This window comes from Protopterus annectens, chromosome 2.part0, assembly GCF_019279795.1.
Source record: "Protopterus annectens isolate FY-2018-M chromosome 2.part0, PAN1.0, whole genome shotgun sequence".
NCBI classification, from domain to species: Eukaryota; Metazoa; Chordata; order Ceratodontiformes; family Protopteridae; genus Protopterus; species Protopterus annectens.
Genome location: NC_056728.1, coordinates 344133870 through 344154551, shown reverse-complemented (window position 1 = coordinate 344154551; position 20682 = coordinate 344133870). Strand labels below are relative to the sequence as shown.

Here is a 20682-nt window from a genome sequence, read left to right as displayed (position 1 = left end):
TGTCTGGGCCAAAAGGGAGTCGCCAGCAAGATTTTGGGAGCATCCTGCTTTATCTTGAACAGGACTTTTGGAATGAGAGGAAGGAGAGAGAAGGCATAAAGAAATATTCCCTTTCAGGGAAAAAGAGAGAGTGTCCACCTTCCAGACCTGAGGACATGGGACTCTGGCACAAAAAACAGGAAGTTTTCTGTTCAGAGGGGAGGCAAATAGATCTTCTTGAGGAATACCTCACTGGTGGACAATGTCCAGAAACACATCCCTGTGAAGCATCCACTGGTGGCATTGTGATATGGTCTGTGCAGAGAGTATGCCACAGTGTTCTGACCTGAGGTAATGTAAACTACCTGAAACGTCACTTGATACTAGATAGCTAGCTCCCACACTTGAAATGCTAAGTGCAAAGGAGATAAGATTTTGTCCCCCCTTGCTTGTCAACATACCACATCACTCTGGTACTGTCTGTAAGTACCTTGAGGGGCTTCTGTAATAAAAAGAGGATGAAATGCTTGAAGAGCCAACAGAGAAGCTCTCATCTCTTTGACATTGATGTGGTCGTTCTTTTATTGAAGTGACCAGAGGCCCTGCACTTTTAGAGAGCCAAAGGAAGCCCCTCCCCATCCCACATCTGAAGCGTCTGTAAACAACTCCTGAGAGGGGAGTGGAGGTTGAAAGGAAGCCCTGGATTATGTGACAACTGCCAAATCCACCTCTGAAATTCCAGCTTGAGGCATGGAAGAAGAGGGACTAAGAAAGAGGATGAGAGTGCTGAAGCCTAACTGACTTTAGAAACCAGTGAAGCCTTCTCATGTGGAGTTTGGTCAGAGGGAGCATAGAAATGGTGGAGGCCATGAAACCCAGAGCTCTTAGAAATTCTCTGGCTGTAATTGAGGCCAGGGGAAGAAGGGATTGAAAGAAGGAAATGAGAGTTAAGGCCTTGAGAGGAGGCAGGGATGCTACCACTGAAACAGTCTGGATTCTGCATCCCAAACACACAATCCTGTGAGGGAATCAGGAAGGACTTTTGGAAATGTATAGTTAACCCCAGGCTTTGCAAGACAGAAATGGCAAAGTGAAGATCCTGCAGAAGAATTTTTGGAGTGCAGTCCTGAAAAAAAACGTCCTTTAGGTAGGGAAAGACCTGTAACCCCCTTAGCCTGCAAAAAGAAATCACAGGAGCAAGGCATTTGGTGAATACTCTTGGAGCAGTAGAGAGGCCAAAGGGTAAAGCAGAGACCTGAAAATGCCAGGAAACACTAAAGAAACGCAAAAACTTACTGAAAGGGAGATGAATAGTGATATGAAGATATGCATCCTTGAGGTCCAGAGAAAATGGAAAAGCCTGAGGAAGCAGCAGATGAAACAAAGTCTAAAGGGACAACATCCGAAAGGAAGGGACCTTCAGAAAGGTGTTTAAGTGACAGAGATCCAGAATGGGTCTCCAAGTACCCTCTTTCCTGGGGACCAAGAACATTCTGGAATAAAAGCACTGTTGGAAAACAGGCTAACTGTTCCTGTGGGGGCTGAGGAATGCCCATGAAAGAGGGAAGAGATTTCCAGACCATGTAGTACCCTTGGCAAATGATGGGAAGCACCCAGGAATCTTCAGTAATCTGTAACCAAACAGGAAGGGGCAGGGAAAGACTAAGAGAAAGAGGAAAGAAGCTGAGAAGAGCAGGATAGTCAGACAGCACCTGGTTTGTCAGGAAAAAGAGATTTCTGAGCAGAACAAGTCTGGGTAGCCTTAGCGGGGGGGAGGGGGGCTTCTCCTTACCTTTGGGTGGAAGGTGAGACTGCCTCCAAACAAAGTACAACTTATTAGGACAACTCCTTTAGAATTTAGATACAGGATAAATAAAAATATGTTTCAGATCTTGTAAGGCCTTACTCTTTTCCTGTAAGAACTTAAACAAATCTGCAGCAGCGGCACCAAACAAATTTTTGCAAACCAGAGGCGCATTCATCACCTTAGCCTTAACATCATCAGGTAAAGGTTGAAGCTGAAGCCAAGAATACCTCCTCAGCACAGAACCAAAAGAAGCAGCCTAGAAGAAGCATCTGCTGTATCATAACTTCATTTAATAGAATGGCGAGCCACCTGAGAAGAAGTCCCTAACAAAGAGAGAGCAGAAGTCTTCCCCTCAGAGTCAGAAAGGTCAGAAATAAGATGACAGGCCTGAGATAGAAGAGCCAAAATATATCTTGTCATATCGGTCTGATAATTGACAACCCTAAAAGCAAGGGTAGCTGAGGTGTACACCTTCTTAGCCAGTCTTTCCACAATTCTGCTGTCTTTATCAGAAGGAAGCAACTTTGTCGAAGGCAGTAACTTAGATGGCTTTCCAGATGCCACAGACACCACAGATGGGTCAGCAGAGGGGCATTTAAGGAATTTGCGATCATCAGGCACTTTATAAAACCTATGAGTTTCTTTTGGGAGTTGGGTGGCTGAGAATCAGGAGTCTGAGATGCAGTACAAAAGGCATCCGATAAGGCAGCCAGGACAGGAGGAACAGCAAAAGGTCTAGAAGAGTCTATTTGCAGAAGCTCATAAAACCTTTTCTGAAACTCAAACACCTGGGCATAATCCCATTTGAAAAATTCCATCTTTCTGGAAATTGTGTCCCCAAAGGAAATATCCCCAAAAGGGGAATCAGGATTAGTGGACTCCTCTTCTTCAGAACCATAGTCTAAAGAAGAAGGAATTTGAGAAGAATAAGCAAGGGATTTTTCATCCTCCTCCTCAGAGGAATCTTGCTCCCTAGTCCTCTTAAGAGGAGTAGAAACCCAAGGGGGAGCTGGAACAGAAGCTCATTGAGGAGGCTTCAAAGCCATAAGGGCATTAAACAAACCTTGAGTGAAATTCTGCCATTCACTCTAAGGGTCCTTAGGAGCAGGAGAAACATGTTTAGTTTTTTGTTGATTCTTTATGGGGATCTCAGCCTTGTAAAACTTAAAAGGCTCAGACCCTGTAAGACACTCCTTAATGGTAGTTGACACCTCCTCCCTAACCAAAATCTGAGGGAACATCCCACGCCCTTCGATAATATTCAGCCACAGTTCCCCTGAACATCTGAAGTGAATGTCTTCAAGGCCTCCAGGGATGTGCGCGATGCTGGATCCATATTGGTTACCAAAGTGGTCGCAGTAGAGGAATCCAACAAAGAAGCCAGGTGGTCTTCCACTAGCCTTGAGACAGACGTCCAGTGGAGGCGGCACAGCCTAAGAATTAGACCTAGCTTTCTTTGCCTTCTTCCTCATAGATGGCTGACCCTCGGAGTGGGTAGTTCATTCCTTTGCATCTTTTGCCAAAAACTTAAGATGTTAGGTTTCTAGATAAATGGCCTAAGAGGAAAGCCGACTACACAAATTCTTTGGAATGAAAGTCTAGACAAAATAAACCCTGCTAGTGATGGTCTTTATGGGGAATCTGTCTCCCGCACTGGCATTTACTCTTTCTGGATGACATGAACCCCAAAAGCAAGAAAACAACATAAAAAAGATAACAGCAAAACCCCAACAGGGCATTTATCTGAAAGATAGCTTGGTGAATCAGCAAACGAAGAAAGCGTTCAGACCAATTATCGAAAATGGCATTTGGACTGGCAGGAAAGAAGTTCTGAGGATGGTACATCTAGACATCACCTTTGTGCCCTAAGCTGTACGTGGTGCACATATGCATGACGTACGGCATACCCTTAGCAACTTAAAGGCTTTGGTATACTGGCCAGACATTGGGCCACCCTTGGCAAGAGATCCCTATTGTAAGGAATACTGCAACAGTGAAATGGAAGGACACATTTTACTTGCTTGATTATTTAGGGAAAGTAGGCTGAAGAGAGGATATGAAGAAACACAAATTTAGAGTGGCTACAATGGCAACAAAAAGGTTAATATTAATGCATCTGAAATCTAATCCCATGCCTGAATTTCTGATTGAAATGTCATGGATTTTTTCAAGGAATTTTGTTACTGTAAATTAAGATGGAGCTTACCAATGTTTAAACAGAAGAATCTCTTTTAAAATTACTTGTAATATGATGCTAAAGCCAATAAATAAAATGAAAACAATAATATTTGCAGTACTAGATACTTTTCCTGCAAGAACTAAAAATATAATATTTAGGTAAAATGTTTAATTTAGGAAAAGAGAATTGTAGGAAGTTGTTAAGTTTCTGTTTGTTTTAGCATGTTGCTTAAAACAGGACTATATGGCATATGTCAAAGTATACCTTTCATCCACCTTATACTGCCTGCACCTGGATCCACCCTTGGTATGTAAGCCACCTCTCAAGTAGTTTCTGCACATAGTATTGCCTTTGAGTCCACCAAGAATTGCTCTTTCGCGTTACCTAAATTATGCTCTTACAAAATATTGAGCTCAACATCTTTATAGTCCACAGCCAAACCCTATCAAATGCCTGACTTGGAAAACAGCCCTTCTAATAGCTAACACTTCACCTAGAAGAATGTCAGAAATCCAAACCACCTGATGTGCAAAGAACCATTTCTGGTTTTCCAAAAGGACAGGGTGAGCCTTAGAACAAAGATCTCCTTTATGTCAAAGGTAATGAAAGAATTTGCCTTGACTCAAGTCACCCAACTACCAGTCTTACTTCTCAACCCACAGAACAGGAAGGAAATAATACAGTACTCCCTGGATGCACACAACCAGCAGAAATATTTGCACAGAACCAAAGAAAATACAGTTTCCAATTTTTATTTTCTTGTCTCTTTTGCCACAGGAAAGGAGGGAAGGGCAGTGTTGAAATAAATGATTTCTACACGTCTGGTAAAAAGCATCATGACCTGTCATTCCTGATAAGGGAGAAAACTGTGAGAGAGCATAGCATCAGGGGCACATCTACTACTATGTTGCTATAGCCTTCCTGGGGTGGGTTAAACATTTAGGCTTTTGTGGAAGCAGCTACTCTGTCATTAGGCCACACTTTCTTACAGCATTACAAGCTGAACAATGTTTTCCAAGGCAACAGCTGGGTTTGCTATGGTAAAATTCAAGGTATACTCCAATCCAGCAACTCCATTCTATGCATCTCCCATTCTTAAAACAACTCTGGGAATCACCCCAGTAATTACTGCAACAGTGATCTAAATGAAGGGTATAATGCAACTGAAAAAGAAATTATCATAATAGTAGATGCTCAAGAAGATAAATGTTGCAGCACTAATCTCTTAGCACTCCATCTCCCACTATGAGGCATACTGAGTTAGGGTGAGGTATTGTATCCTTACCCTTATTATATCCCTTTCCCTTCCCCTTACAGGCCTTGGGCTTCCTCAATCCTGAAGAAGATTTGGAGAGCCCTGGTTCTCCTCCCTTTAGCTGTAGCTGAGGATCTGTTCTACTCTGAACTGCTCGTGGTCTCCCATGAGCTTACTTCTTAGCATGATCTTGCCACTTGGGCAAGAAAGCTCTAAAATGCCACAAGCTAATGTTGATGTTATACTGGAGATGCCCTAATGTCCCAAAAGGGTAAGCATCTTCCAGGCTTGAGAGGGAAGGGTGTTGACTTCTGAAAATTGGGCTTGACTTTCAGCCTTCTGAGGCTGAAATCACAGCAGTCAGAATCTAAACGAACAATAACTTGGACTCTTACATTAGTATGTGTTATACACTCTTCTTTTCTTGTTTGTATTGAAATTTTATACAATTTGTTTTAGGGACTGTGGCTGAAATGGGTCTATAATGAATTAGTCCCCTATCCCAGTTAACAAACTTAATACAATAAAAGAATTAATGTGCCTACAGAGAACCAACTGATTATACCATAACTATCCACAAATGAGACAGCCATGAAGCAATCAAGAAAAGCAGACACTTCTCTGTTTATATGGGATCTGACCACAGTATTTGCCAATAAAAGGGTGACTGACTGATGAAAAATGAAGATAAAGTTAACAATCCAATTAGACAATGCCTTCTCAGCAACTGGAAGCCCTTTACCCCCTGAAGCCTAGGCAGAAAAAAATGGTCAGTCGTACAAAAATCAAGCTACCTCTTCAAGTAACACCTGAGCTGTCACAGTGCAAGACTGGGTTGTGAAGACACCCCTCCCTGCCAATCACAATTTTGAATACCACCAACAAAGCTATAAGATTACAGGACTGACATACGGTGCACAGAGGACACAACCTACTCTATGGCTTTAATGCCACTGAGCTAGCAATTCAAACAGTGGATGGACAAGCTTATCTACTATAAAGCTAAAGTCTAATGAGAGGAATGTTTAAGGCACTAGATAACTAGCTTATGATGGGCCACAATCCTCACTTTCACAAGGTCATGACATGTAAAAAATAGCTGATACATGATCCTAAGAGACGAACAGCCATAAGCCAAGTCACGCAGATGTCTGAGATCCATTATAATCATCAGCAGACTGATTAGTCAGGGAGATGAGGTGTACTTCTCCAGCCAATCTTTGAACTCTTTCCACTCAGAAGACTTAAGCTTACTTTGAGGTAAACGTTCTGAAAGCTTCAATCACTTCTAAGACCTCCATTGGCCCTAACTGGAGTCAGCTGGCATTCCCATTCAAGCGAGACTCCCACGGCTAGGACTGGAAGGATTTCCTGTATCACTAGGGACCTTAAGAGTATGAAACCATGCCCTGTTCAGACACGACAGGACAGCATGAATAAGATTTAGTCTTTCTTCCCTGAATTTTGTGATGAAATGCAAACAAAAGCCTTTCACACCACAAGTGGAAGAATATAGCAACATCTCCCACAAGATGCCCCTGTCTATGTAACAATGTTAGAAAAGGTACTGTCGTGCAAAGGATATGACCTTGTTCCTCTTTCGGCACCACACTGGAGCTGCAAGTCTAGATACTGGGACACTTCCAAACTGTGATCATGACAAAAAACAGTAAATCCTGAAACTCAATGTTACAATTATAAATCATTTTACAGAAAGGTTTCAACCTTGTACATCCCATCCAAGAGGACTGTGTCCTCAAAACCCTACTTCCTAGACATATTTATTAAAATCAAGACCATCATACCTTGAATTTGGGAGAATACAGCATGATAACACAATCTCAGAATTACTATACCCCCTCCACCCACTTGCACTTAAACACTTGCTGTTCTGAGGATTGCAGTTACTCTCCTGGACTTCCAATAGGCATCTGCATCCCTGACTGCTTAAATAAATTCTGATTTACTGCGTGTCCAACAGGATGGGAAGAGGCCTAGAAGCAGCTGTTTACAAAAGGTCTTTAGGGCAAAGACTCCCCTTTCTGAACTTCAAATGGCTGATGTGGAGCCTCCTCATCATGGAAAACAAACCCCACTGCACTATGTGGAAACCTATGTGAGCTGTATTTTGATTAGTAAGGACAGTAACATATGTTACTTTTTTCTGAGTTTTGATGTACAAACTGATGACACACTGATGTAATAAAGCACTATTATTATGGCACATGCCTTTTAAATACTGCTGGTTTAATGTACATTGTTGGACAGTATGATGGAACTGCCATGTCACATTACAGAGAACGTATGATTAACTAAAAAAATTCACTCAACTGTGGGAACATAAAAAAATGCGGAGGTATAATTTACCCAAAGATGCTAAACCATCAGAGTTGATTATATCATTATGGTGCATGGAAATCTTCACCACTTCTTACACAATGGGTCAGGGGTTACCCTTACCCAACAGTTGCTTTGGTGCTCACACAGTTAGGCAAATCATTTTTCGTTAATCATACTTTACAAGAACAGTGATCTGGCCTCTACAAGATGCGGATGCACTGAGTGCTGCTGCAGGTAGATGGGAGATGGTTAAATAAATATGTAGGGGTCACTCAGAAGTAGTGGCCACAGAGAAAAGACCACAGGTTTAGAATGAAGAAGGATCTTGAGATAAGAATGAGGTGAAATCAAATTATTCTGCAGCAGAAGTTAACTTCCACTGAGAAGTAAGGTGATGTCCCTACTTGTAAAGGGATGTAAGACAGTACTACATGGGCAGCAAAGTTCACTGTGACTGGACATGGGGGAACAGATGAACAGACGGTCATTTTTACATGGGCTGTACGTTTTTCACATCCTGGATCTCAGAGCTCCTTGTATGAGAAAAAGACTGTAGAAAAGGGGTTGTACATTTTCTTTGGGGGGGGGGTTGGCTCTAGAATATTACAAGTCATATTTCTATAGAGTTTCTGTTGTTGAGGCGGTGTACTGACCCCTACCGGGGAGAAGAGTGCAAATACTTTTTATACAGAAACTTGCCTCTTTTGAGGTGTTCTTATAGACCAGATGCTTTATATGTTAATAATAAATATATGCAAAGGAAAGTGAACAATCATATGTTAAATGGCACACAGTAGTTTTTGAAAGTGTTGGGTTTACTCTGATAAAGGTTGTTCTTATTTTGGAGAGCAAGACACAAAACAAGTACATTTAGTTCAGAGTATGGGTAATTTATTTATTTGAATTTGTTAACCAGGATAGAATCCTGATCAGAGCAGATCAATTTCAATCTCATCCTGGAAAAACAAACAAGCGCTACAACATAGAACACTGTACTATGAAGATATACGAACACAGTTAAGTGGATAAACCAAAGCAGTTTACTTACACTAGCAAATGGATTGTTAAAGATAGTATTAAATGCTTAAAGAGTACACTTCAGGTATAAATTTGCAAAAGTCCAACATGCACAGTTTATTTACATGTATCGAAATATGTAAACCCAAAAAAGAAAATGAGGGATTAAAGATAATCTAGTGGTTTGGGTGAAGAGGTAGGACAGTGGAGAAGTGGTAAAAAGGATTTAGTAAGACTGGAGAGAAAGATGTCTACTATTTATCCAAACAGGTTAGTGATGGAAGTGATTGATGATATTATGCTAAGTGTCTAGATTAAGGCACTTGCATTTTGACTCGTGTAAAATGTGGATATTTGACCGAGCCCAGAACTTTAAATAAGAAGTAATACCCTTGAGATGAGGTGAGATATATTCCCAGAGTTTGGGGCCTAGTACAGAGAAGCTATACTGAAATAAGGGTGAGTGGGTTTCAAATAGAGGTCCAGTGTGGTCTTGTCTTCTGGGACTACTGGGGGGCATTTGTGGAAAACGTTTAGCTGCTAAAGGAGTAAAGGAATCTGGATGTAGGTGTACTCTTTTTGTAAGGCACCTCTGAGGTTGGTCTAGTTGCTGCATATGCCTGGTAAGGTACATACCAAAGGGAGCACTGTACTCTATGATTGGTCTGATAAGATAAGAGGCATTGTGGTCCTGAATATGTATCTTTATTGATATGCAACTGGTTATGCAATATTAGCAAAAGTCCAACTGCCTTTGCATAAGACACCATGGACATTAATGACAGCTGGGTGTGTACAAGGTTTGGGGGCTCCCCGATTTAAAGTAGCACTGGTACAGATAGGGTGTACAGGTAGAAGGTGGGGGAACAGATGTAGCTAGAAACTGGAAACTAAAGAAAACGACTGAAATATTGGTATAACTTACAACTCTATAATGACTTGGCAAGAAGCAAAGGAAAGCAAAAATATAATTTACCAAACAGTGTTTATACAGTACATTACAGACTAACAGGAGTCAAAACCTTGCCACTGTTCCAAAACAAAGACATAAGAAACACATATGTAATCAGGATGATAACAGAAACAAGAGAAAATCAAACTCCAACTAAAGCTCTGATATCTAAGTTTTATAAGGCATTAATGATAGCTAAACTTCCAGCAGCCCTTAAGATCAAACAGTGATGGGAGAAGATATTAATTATGCATATAAATAACAGGGTATGCTACCAACAACTATATCAGGCACAATATATTATTAAGTGAAGAATGTTTAGAACATTTGGTTGGAAATGCCTACACAAGTATTTCAACACACCAGCAACACTGGAACGGATATTCCTGGATCAGGCAATGACTGCTGAAGATGTCACGCAGGAGATAGAGTGAACTCACAATGCAAAAAAAAAAAAAAATGAAAATACAGAAGAAAAGCAAATATTAAACACTGCATGACTATGCCAAGTATAAGAAGCTTAATTAAGAGCATGAACAAGACTCAGAACAAATGTTTACAAAGATGATATCACCATTTAGATGGAAGCTGTGCAGAAACCTTCCTAGACTATACTGATCTCTAGGCTTCATTTAGCCCGGAAGAAAAGTGACACTGCAGCCATAAAGTAAGATTGGCAGAAAAACCAAGAAGCCCTCCAATCAAATAAAATGTAAACACAATGTAACTAGTATGCTAACTTAGATGTTGTACATGTAGATGCACAAATGACAATCAAGCCTTAATGTAATTTATGCAGTCACCAGGGTGGAACGAAAGGGAATACTCACTTACAGGGCTAATCCTGGTTACAGTACAATTTTTGTAGAATTGTGATGTAACAGTCTACTGGGAAAAAGTACAAGGAAAAGACAAAGCTAGAAAGTATTGTGGCTGTCCAAAAAATAAATAAATAAATAAATAGTGGGTTACATCTTGAACCTGAATATTGATAAACCGGACTCAGACTAGCTACGACTGCAGTAAGAGGATGAGATGGCAGGAAAAGTTTTATTGCTTTATTCACAATCTCAATACAAAAAGCACACTCAGGGAGGCTTCACAGCATAGAAGAATAGAACTCTGACTACAAACCAGACCCTAGTTTGATTAGTGGCCCAGAACACTGGTAAGCTATCATGGGGGAGGAATAAAGAGGCACTGCCTGTTCACTTCCATATTGGAAAGGTTAGGGGATCTTTAATAGGACGCATCTTTGACTAATGCAACTCCAGTGGAGAGCACAGAACTAGGTTGAACCAAATGAGTCAGGGTTGTCTGACAGGGTACAGCTCCAGCAAAAGCAATTGGCAAATCCACATTGTAATTGCTGCATATTCAAGCTCTGAAACACTTACCACGGCACATGAAGAAGTTAAGGCTTAAGCAAAAATCCCACACTGGCTGCCTGTGTGACTGCCATGTACAGTTCAGCTCTCATCATGTTGGAGGTGATACCCACAGTTGTGTCAGTGAGATAGATGGTCCTCAGGCAGTGGGATGGAAAAAAAACCTAGAAGTGATAATCCATGCTCTTCAAATCATGTATAACCAGAGAATTTCTATTAAAAGATGTAAAACAAGTGTCCTGTTAAGAAATTGACAGCTCATGGAGACACCACTGGGTAGTACTCCTGGGATTCAGAGGAATTATATGACAGAAAATAAATTATAACCCCAGTGGGTGATCACAGGGGACACAATAATTTACTAAACAATAAAAGAGGTAGCCTACTGGCATCACTATGTTTACATGATGTGAGAAAAATTCCAATTACTTTCTCCCAAACAGCAGGAATCCCACCAAACAAGAAGGGTTACAAAGTGCCCTGGTCCAACATTTGAATGGGTTGGACTTGCCCAGTAAATGGATTTTCTAGAGAAGATCAGTATTTGTTAGTTAAACGCAAGTTCATACATTGATGTAGTGATTACTTGACCCTAACAATAATACAGAAACAGCAGCCTTGTACTTAGTTAAGCATGTGTGTAGCTGATGAAGAACTGCTCTTGAGGGTGTAATCCAACAGGGTGACCATATTTTTTCAGCAAGGTTTGGAAGGCAAAGAAAGCTTCATGTGCCCCTCACACAGACGCCTCCATCATGTTTGCTCAGGAAAACCAATTGTTTGGTTTTGCTAGAATCTGTAAAAGACATATGGATTTTCCTTAAGAATACTGGGGTGTTGTGCCTACGGCACAAGGAAGACAGGAAAGGTGGCTCTTGCAGTCTAACAGGACTACTGTCCAACACTTGGGCATAGTCAAGATACAGCCATGGTACAAGCGCAAAAGATCCTGACACAATTGCATGATGGGATATGTCAGAAAGGGTCCACCAAGATAGTAGAATTATATAAGATGCACTTACTCATAACAGTATATGTTCAAATTCCTCACTGCTGCAGTAGCACTTAGGCCATATGGGTTGTTTTATAGGAAACAGCCAGCCAGCTTCATAGTGTTACAAATAATAATGCATTTGAAATTAGAACAAAAAAAAATAAGCAACTGGTCAGTAATCATTTGTAAAAAGCAACTATCATTACTTTGATTGTATGCTGTATGACACAGGAAATCAAAAATACTGTGTTATGCACAAGTGACATCTACTGGACTACTGCTAAAATGTTTTTCTTGTTCACAGTAACATTCAAATAAAAAAGTATAAAAGGAAAACATGATAAAAAATGTGAACTATTCTATACGTTATGAGTTTAATATCTTCCAAATAACAATATACATATTTTAACTTAAACATGTATAATGCTTGAAAATACTGTTCTAAAACGTCTGCACTTGTGACAAAACTTAAACTAGAAAAACTATAGTGAAATGACAGTTTGTGACAAATCTGAAACTGGCAGTTATTGCTAACTTCCACATATTGCATAATGCAAACCATTCATATTTTTATATATAGGTTTTCTCCAGGTTTCTCTAGTGCATTTCTTACATATGCACTTTCCATTGAACTTCGCACATTTGTAGTTTCATTATAAAGTGACTTGGGATTTAAATGGTAAGAAATAAGCTATAAATCAGAATGCAGTAAACAGTCAGCAAGAGTCCATTAATATGTTCACCATAGCATTTCTGAAAATTCTTGGTGATGTGTGTTAGTGGCAAGCATTAAGATACCATTACATATGGAGACACATTCATACATTTACTTACAGAGTCTGTTGTTGTCAGTGTGCACTGCCTGTACAACTGATGTCCTGAGAAAAACTTCCACATCGGCTCCATGTTTCATCAGCTAAAAAAAAAAAACATACATCCTATGAAAATTTACCAAAGTATGCATTTATGTCATAACAGAAAAGACTGTCCCTTAGCAGATCAAACCCCTTCAACTACTAGTAATATATGAACATGAATATTAAAATATATTAATGTTGAAGTACAACAGATCAACGTCTGGACTGTTTCACAACCAGATTTGTAAAAACCCTTGAAAGCACTGCTAAACATAATCTAAACCCAGCTAAGCCAGCAGGATGAAGTCATTTCCCAAAACTTTTTCCAAGATCATCTGCTGTTCTAAAACTCTTCTTGAATGACCACTCTCTGAAGCCCGATGAATTAAGTAATTACCATTTCCTTGCTCTGCCTGCACACAGGCATCATACGAGTAAGCCTCTGTGCTACAAACCTCCCTGCAAAGCTTTTTCAGTTTTTTAGTTCCACTGCTTTCTGCTCTGCCACCACAGCAACTGGCTGCCAGCAAAAAAGTACAGTTGTGTACACTTACCATAAATGTAGATGTTCGAGTGTATTCACTGGTGCAGTCATTACATTTGGGTTATCTGTTTGCAGGTAGCCCTCAGCCAGCCTGATTATCAAAGTCTTGGGTCCTGCATCAGTTGCTGTCTCTTCTTCCATGATGTCAGGTAGTAAGGGGTATAAAGCATGCAGCCGACAGCATTACATCAGTTTTTCTTGCCCCAGATGACAGGTTCCCACATAATGGGAAGCAATTATATACAATATTACACCTCCAATTATAAGTAAATACACCAGAAAGCTTAAATACAGTAAACAAGAAGAGAGGTATAGCAAACAGAAGTCAGGGGGCTGGAGGGAGGGTAACCTGGACTGCAACAGTGAATACACAAGAACATCTATATTTATGGTAAGTGTACACAACTCTACTATGTTCTTAGTGTTTCACTGTTGTAGTCATTACATTTGGGTAGATTCCCAAAGCTAAGGAAGGGAGGAGGCAATTAGAGAGCAGCTATTAGGCCCTGCAAGACTGCAGTGGCAAAACTAGCTCTGGATTTAGAGAAAAGAGGCATGTGGTAATGCTTGGTGAAGGTATGAACAGAACTCCAGGTAGCAGCTTCTAGGATATCCCTGGTAGGAACACCTCTGAGAAAGGCTGTAGAAGTAGATGCAGCCCTGGTGGAATGTGATCTTATCCCCCTGTGGAGTAGGTTTTCCATGGTGCTTATAGCAGAAATTAATGCAATGGCCTATCCATTTAGAAATGGTTTGCTTTGAAATGGTCTTCCCCTCTGCCCCTGCAGCAAAGGCAACTAGCAGCTGTTCAGTTTTTCTGAAAGGCTTAGTCCTGTCCAAATAAAATCTTAGTTGTCTGTGCACATCCAAAGAGTGCAGTATTCGGTCTCCTTTGTTCTGTGCATTAGAAAAGAAGTTTGGCAAATAAATGGACTGATTAAGGGCCACACTGGATACTACCTTGGGCATAAAAGAAGGATTAGTCCTAAGGGACACCCTGCCTGCATGGAAGATGATGAAGGGCTCCATTGCCATGAGGGCCTATAATTCAGACACTCATCTTGCTGAAGTGATGACTAGAAGGAAGGCTGTTTTCCAAGAAAGGAATTTCAACTCTGCAGTTGCAGCTGGCTCAAAGGGAGGTAGAGTGAGCTTTTCCAATACAAAGTTAAGGTCCCAGGCTGGAGTAGGGGCTCTCCTGGGTGGTCTTAAATTGTTTGCTACTCTGAGGAATTGCTGCAGCATTGGGTGAGAGAAGAGGGGTGATTCCTTATTATAATGTGCTGAAATGGCAGAGGCATGAATTTTAATAGAAGAGAAGGAAAGACCCTTGAGAAACATCTCTGTTAAGTTTTGAAGAATATTCGGTAAACTGGGCACTGTTGTGCCCATCCCCTGAGTTTGGCTCCAGGAACAGAATCTTTTCCACTTTTCAGCATAGGATTTTCTAGTACTAGGCCTCCTTACCTCCAGAATGACATCCAGCACTTGTTTACTGAGGGATGCTAATGGAGACCTCAGGTAATTAGCCAGGCTGTAAGGTTCAGGGTTTGAAGCTGGGGGTGCAGAATCTGGCCTTCCTGCTGGGACAGCAGAGAAGGGGTTGGAGGCAGGTGCGATGGTTCCAGCAGTGACATACTGCGCAAGATGGGGTACCAGTGTTGGCGTGGCCAGTCTGGTGCAATGAGTATTGTCCTTGATTTGTCCTGTTTGATCTTTAGTAGGACTTTGGAGAGGAGAGGCGGGGGGGAAAGGCATAAACTGAGAGATTTTCCCAGGTGAAGGACAGGGCATCCACTTTCCAAGCTTGTCTGTGAGGAGTCCTTGTGCAGAATTTGTCCAATTGGTAGTTCTGAGGGGAGGCAAACAGGTCTATCTCTGGGCTCCCCCATTTGTTTCTCAACATGTTGAATATCTTTGGTTCCAGTTTCCACTCATGTGAGTCATGAGATTTCTTCTTAGGTCGTCTGCCAGTGAGTTTAGCTTGCCTGGCAGGAATTGAGCCTGTAGGTGCAATTTCTACCAGTGAGTTTAGCTTGCCTGGCAGAAATTGAGCCTGTATGTGCACTTGGTAGCTCAAGGCTGTGTTCCACAGAGCCATGGCTAGTCTGCAGAAGGGGTATGAGTGGGTTCCCTCTGCTTGTTTATGTACCACATAACAGTGGTGTTGTCTGTTTTTACCAATAATTGTCCTGGAAGAATGTGGTCCTTGAAGGCTGTCAGAGCATTCTGTACAGCTAACATTTCTTTTTGATTGATATGCAGGTGCATTTGACTCGGGTTCCATTTGCCCTGAATACACCACCCAGCCAAGTAAGCCCCCCATGCATAGTCTGATGCGTCTGTTGTTAGGGTTTGGGCGGCAGAGGGTAGATTGAATGGCAGTCCCTTGTTAAGGCAGCAGGCCTCTGCCCACCAAAGGAATTCTGTCTTTATACAAGGGATTATAGGAATCACTGCTTCCAGGTCCTGAGAATGTTGACACCATAGGCTTTTTAGATACCACTGTAGTTTCCTCATGTGCAGTCTTGCATATGGAATTAGTAGGATGCAAGAGGCCATGAACCCCAGAGCTTGCAGTATTTTCCTTGGAGTTAACTGGGTCTTTGTGGCAAGTAATTTGAAGAAGGCTGTCAGATAAACTTGTTTCTCTGGCATGAGGTAGGCCATCTGGGAAGTTGTGTTCAAGCTTGCTCCCAGGAATAGAATTTGTTGGCAGGGTACTAGATGAGATTTCTTTTCGTTTATGGTGTACCCCAGTGAGGTTACAAGTTTCTTTACAAATGCCAGATGATTTAATAGTATGCCCTGACTTTCTGCCTGAATTAAACAATCGTCCAGATATGGGTATATTTGAATATTTCTTTGCCTGCAAAATGCAAAGACTGGAGCTAGGCACTTTGTGAATACCCTGGGTGCAGTAGATAAGCCAAAGGGCAGTGCAGAGAACTGATAGTGCATGTAGCCTGCTCTGAAGCGTAGGTATTTTCTGCAAGAATCCCTTATTGGGATGTGCAGGTAAGCTTCCTTTAAATTCAATGTTGCCAACCAGGCATTTTTGCTCAGCATGGAAAGCAGGTGATGAAAAGTTAGCATTTTGAATTTTGGAATTACCAAAAAGGTGTTTAGGATATACAGGTCCAGGATAGGACGCCAGGAGTTGTCTTTTCTGGGTACCAGGAAAAGTCTGGAGTAAAAACAAACCTTGTCCCCATTCTTCTGCTGGGACAGGTTGAATAGCCCTGATACTTAGAAGAGAGAGGACCTGCTGTGGAGCCTCTGCCCACTGATTTGGGGGTAGGTCTGAGCAACCTTTTGGGGTTGGTAAGGTGTGGAAGTGGTATCTGTATCCTTGGGAAACAATATTTAAAACCATTTGTCTTGGGTAATGAGTTCCCAGTTTTTTGCATGCAGGGCGATCTTTCCCCCTAAAGGAACGGTTAGATGAGCAGGGCTTGGAAGGTTTAAGATTAAGTCATTGTGACAGTTTACCATAGGGGGGTGTCTTACTACTTCCAGCTTTGGAAGTGGGAGCCCCCCACTGCTTAGGCCTGTGCGTACCTTGAGACTTTGGCCTAGGTGGTCTGTTGTTCCTGGATTTGGGCTGAGAAAGCCTGGAAGAGACAGGAAAGGACCAGTTCTTAGAAGGCCAATGCCTACTAAATCTCGAAGGATGTACTTGCAGGAAATCTTTAACAGTTTTTACAGATTTAGCTTTTTCCTCCATCTTTTTATGAACTTCTTCTGCTTTGTTGCCAAACAGGCGGTCTTGGTTTAAGGGAGCATCCAGTAATTTGGCTTTAACATGATCTGGCAGAGTTTGCTCCTTAAGCCAAGCATGCCTTCTAAGAACAGACCCAGTAACAGCAGCCCTACAAGATGCCTCTAAGGAGTCAAAGCCACATTGCAAAGTATGTTTACCAACTTGTTCAGCAGAATGCATTAAATCCTATAATTCTTTATTTTCAGCACAGTCAGGAATCAACATAAATTTCTGTTTAAGTAATCCAATAAGATGCTACTGGTACTTTAACATAAGAAACTGGCAGTTTCAGGCCCTAATGGCCAAACTAGCAGAAGTGTTTACCTTCTTACCCCATCTGCCCAGGGCCCTGGAATCTCTATCAGAGGGGGTCGGATTTTTGGCGGTAGTAGCCATAATGCCTTTGGGTCCCTGTGAAATGGTCTCTGGGTCCGCAGTAGGATTCTTTAAGAGGAACCTGTGAGAATCAGGTACTATGTAATACTTGTCAGGTTTCCTGGGAGCTGGAGGTAAAGTGTCTGGGGCCAGGCTAGATTCCAAGAAGGCATCATCCACAATGTCCACTACAGGGGGATAGCTAAAGGCCTGTGTTGAGGCAGGAGTAAGAATTCCCTAAGCCTCTTTTTGGAGTCAGAGGAATCCTGGCTTTCCCAGCGGAAATGTTCCCTAAAAGTGTGCAAAGTTTCACCAAAAGAGAAATCTTCTGGAGGGGAAGCAGAGGGAATGGAGTCCTCTGCATCAGAATCCTCATAGGTAGATAAGGGCAAATCCTGGTCATCAGAAAAAACAGAAATTTCAGAATCCTGATCAGAAGAATCAGAAGAAAAATCGGTTCTAGGTCTCTTAGAGGGAGAAGGGGGACTTCCCCTGATTAGAGTAATAAAGTCTTCAACCATTCTTATCATTTGTTTTTTAGGCATATGGGACTGACCATGCGGTTTGGACATCGGTTTTCTAGGCATGGATCAAGTCTTAGGCCTTGAAGAAGAAGATGGCATCGGTTTGATATGCAAGTCAGTAGGCCTGAATACACCCTCAGAAGCCAGTGCCTGCACAGCGGCTCCAGACCCATCCAAGGTAGAGACATCCGCAGGTTCCATAGTCTAAGAAGCATCTCGTGGCATACCGGACTCTGAATGGGTCTCAGTAGAGGCCTGCGAATCTGAAGTAGCAGGTATCAGGGGCTGCGAAAGCGCCTCACTGAGTACCGGCAAATTGGCGACTAGCTTAACGGAAGCGTCGGGGGCAGCTTTGGACCTATGCGGTCTGTCTGTCTTTATCTTTACATTTTTTTCAGAATGTTGGTAGTCGGATGGCTTACCGAAGCCATTTCTGGATAACTGAACCGAGTACAGAAATAGTTAGATGCAAAAATGAACCAACAATGAATAGTACGAGGATTGAATAAGATACAAAACCGACAGCGAGGGACGTCGTGTTCTGGGCCTAAGCAAGGAATGCAGTACGAATAAAATCTTTATGAGGTATTTGTTTTCCACAAGAAATACAATTGTTAACTTTTACTGACATTGGTTTAGAGCAAGAAAAAGGATCCCCAACGAGGTACTTAGCTTTTTAGAAAACTCTGGTTCTGAACCTCGAAAATGAAAATTTCAGGAGTTGGCTAACTGGCACTAGCGAACTGCTTCTGCATCGGGCACCGCACAGCAAGAAAGACTGATGTAATGGCATCAGCTGCATGCTTTATACCCCTGACTACCTGACGTCATGGAAGAAGAGACAGCAACCGACGCAGGACCCAAGACTTTGATAATCAGGCCGGCTGAGGGATACCTGCAAGCAGATAACCCAAATGTAATGACTGCAACAGTGAAACATGAAGAACATCAAGATTTTGTCCAGTTCAGCATGACTCCTAGTACAGACTCCACCCATGCTAACTAAATGTTTTCTTTCTCCATTCTTGCCCCACCTAACACCAGGTATAAAGGAATCACTGAAAACAACACACCATCTGCCCCATTGACACACAGTCCTACACCTTTCTCATTTACCTCTGTCATTTCATGCTATTACTTCTGGTTTCTTCTTCTAAGCTCTTATACCATTTTTTCTGAGACAAACTCTGGAGTTTCCATTTTATTAATTATTGTTAGGTGATTCTGTGACTACAGCTGGCCCATTACCCAGCCTCCTTCATGCTTCTCTGTACTGTCTCTATTTCTTATGTATATCAAAAATACGTTTATTTATTTTATCTTACTCTGTACAATCCTATGTTGTACCTCAAACATATCTATCCTAATATTCTGCCCTGCTCCAAACGGAAACCATTATCAGTTTCTCAACCCATTTCTCCAACCATTCCCAGCAATCCTCTCATCTTTAAAATAAAGCACATTCTGTCTTTAACAAAATCTAGCCCACAACTTTTACCTCCCCATAATTCCCTGTGCCACATCACAGAAGCACAACTTGAACACCTCACCTACCTCTTTCCCCTTCTCACTTTCCATCCTTATTGGCCTAGTGATGTTCTCATTAACTGGTTACTGTTCCATTCTTTGCAATTCAAGACTGCCTTCACCAGTTAGTGATCTATACCCTTTACATAAGTCAGATTGGCAATGTTTTAAAATGACATAGACCATGAATGGCACTACATACCTTGTGGGGGACTGAGGCTTTGAGAATTATAAAGATCTAGACAATATGGGCAAGTGAAGTCCGTATACATAGTAACGTGGAAATGGAATGCTAGAATAGCAGGCAGGGCTCAAACTGCAATAAACATTTTTATTTGAATTACATCTTTATAAACAACACTAATTATCTACAAAGTACCGAGCCAACTCACATTTTAAACAAAAATTAGCCTCTTCAGTCCAACTTCCATTGCTTACTAAAAAATATATTTGTAATCACGGTTTTCAGCTTCATTTCTAGTACAGGCAAAGTAAGTAAAATAAAGGTAAAAGTAAGCTAGAAAAATTAACTTTGAAGGTCCAACATGGCAAACAAACTTTATGAATCAACACTACAACTGCAGTTATAAATAATCAGAAATATTAAAAGATGAACTTAACTTCACAGCTCAATTTCCATTTCTATTATGCCACAGAAATTCAAAAACATGTGCAACCATGCAAGATTAAAGCACAAGCTTCTGTATTCCACTGTTTATTAACAGTTAAAAACAAATCAGTTTCTGGTACACCCCAAGGTGGATAACAGAACACAGGAGCCTTAAGTACAATTTCCCATACAAAGTACTAGTTGGTTTGCCTACTAAGGTCAGCAATAGCAACACTCATTCTCTGAATGCAAGCACAGAGCAAAATCTATCACTTTGGCATTCAGTTCTAAATCTTCAGTCATTCTTATAGGTAATGGCAAACAGCTTCTCCCATTTGACTTCCAAATCTTATATTCTAACTGAATACAATTCCTTCTATGGCCTAGGATTAAAAGGCACCTTGAGGGTCAATAAATGTCACCTTTCTGTTCTCAGACATATTTATATACTGTGAATGGTGACAGAAACCATAGTTCCTGTAAAACTGAACATTGCCTGCAGGCTCCCTGTCTGTCTAGGGATAGATCGGTTATGATAATTATAGAAAGAGACTGTGAAACTGAAATTTTA

The 20682-nt window shown here is 41.4% G+C and overlaps 1 protein-coding gene across 2 annotated transcripts in view; it reads right to left on the bottom strand.

Annotated features, from left to right (window-relative positions):
* The window catches only part of LYRM7 (LYR motif containing 7), a 262162-nt gene that overhangs the window by 72513 nt on the left and 168967 nt on the right, over positions 1-20682 (bottom strand). For both annotated transcript variants that reach the window (XM_044060811.1, XM_044060812.1), the window contains exon 4: positions 12746-12827. In XM_044060811.1, the coding sequence (XP_043916746.1) occupies positions 12746-12827 (82 nt within the window). The remainder of the gene's footprint in view (positions 1-12745; positions 12828-20682) is intronic.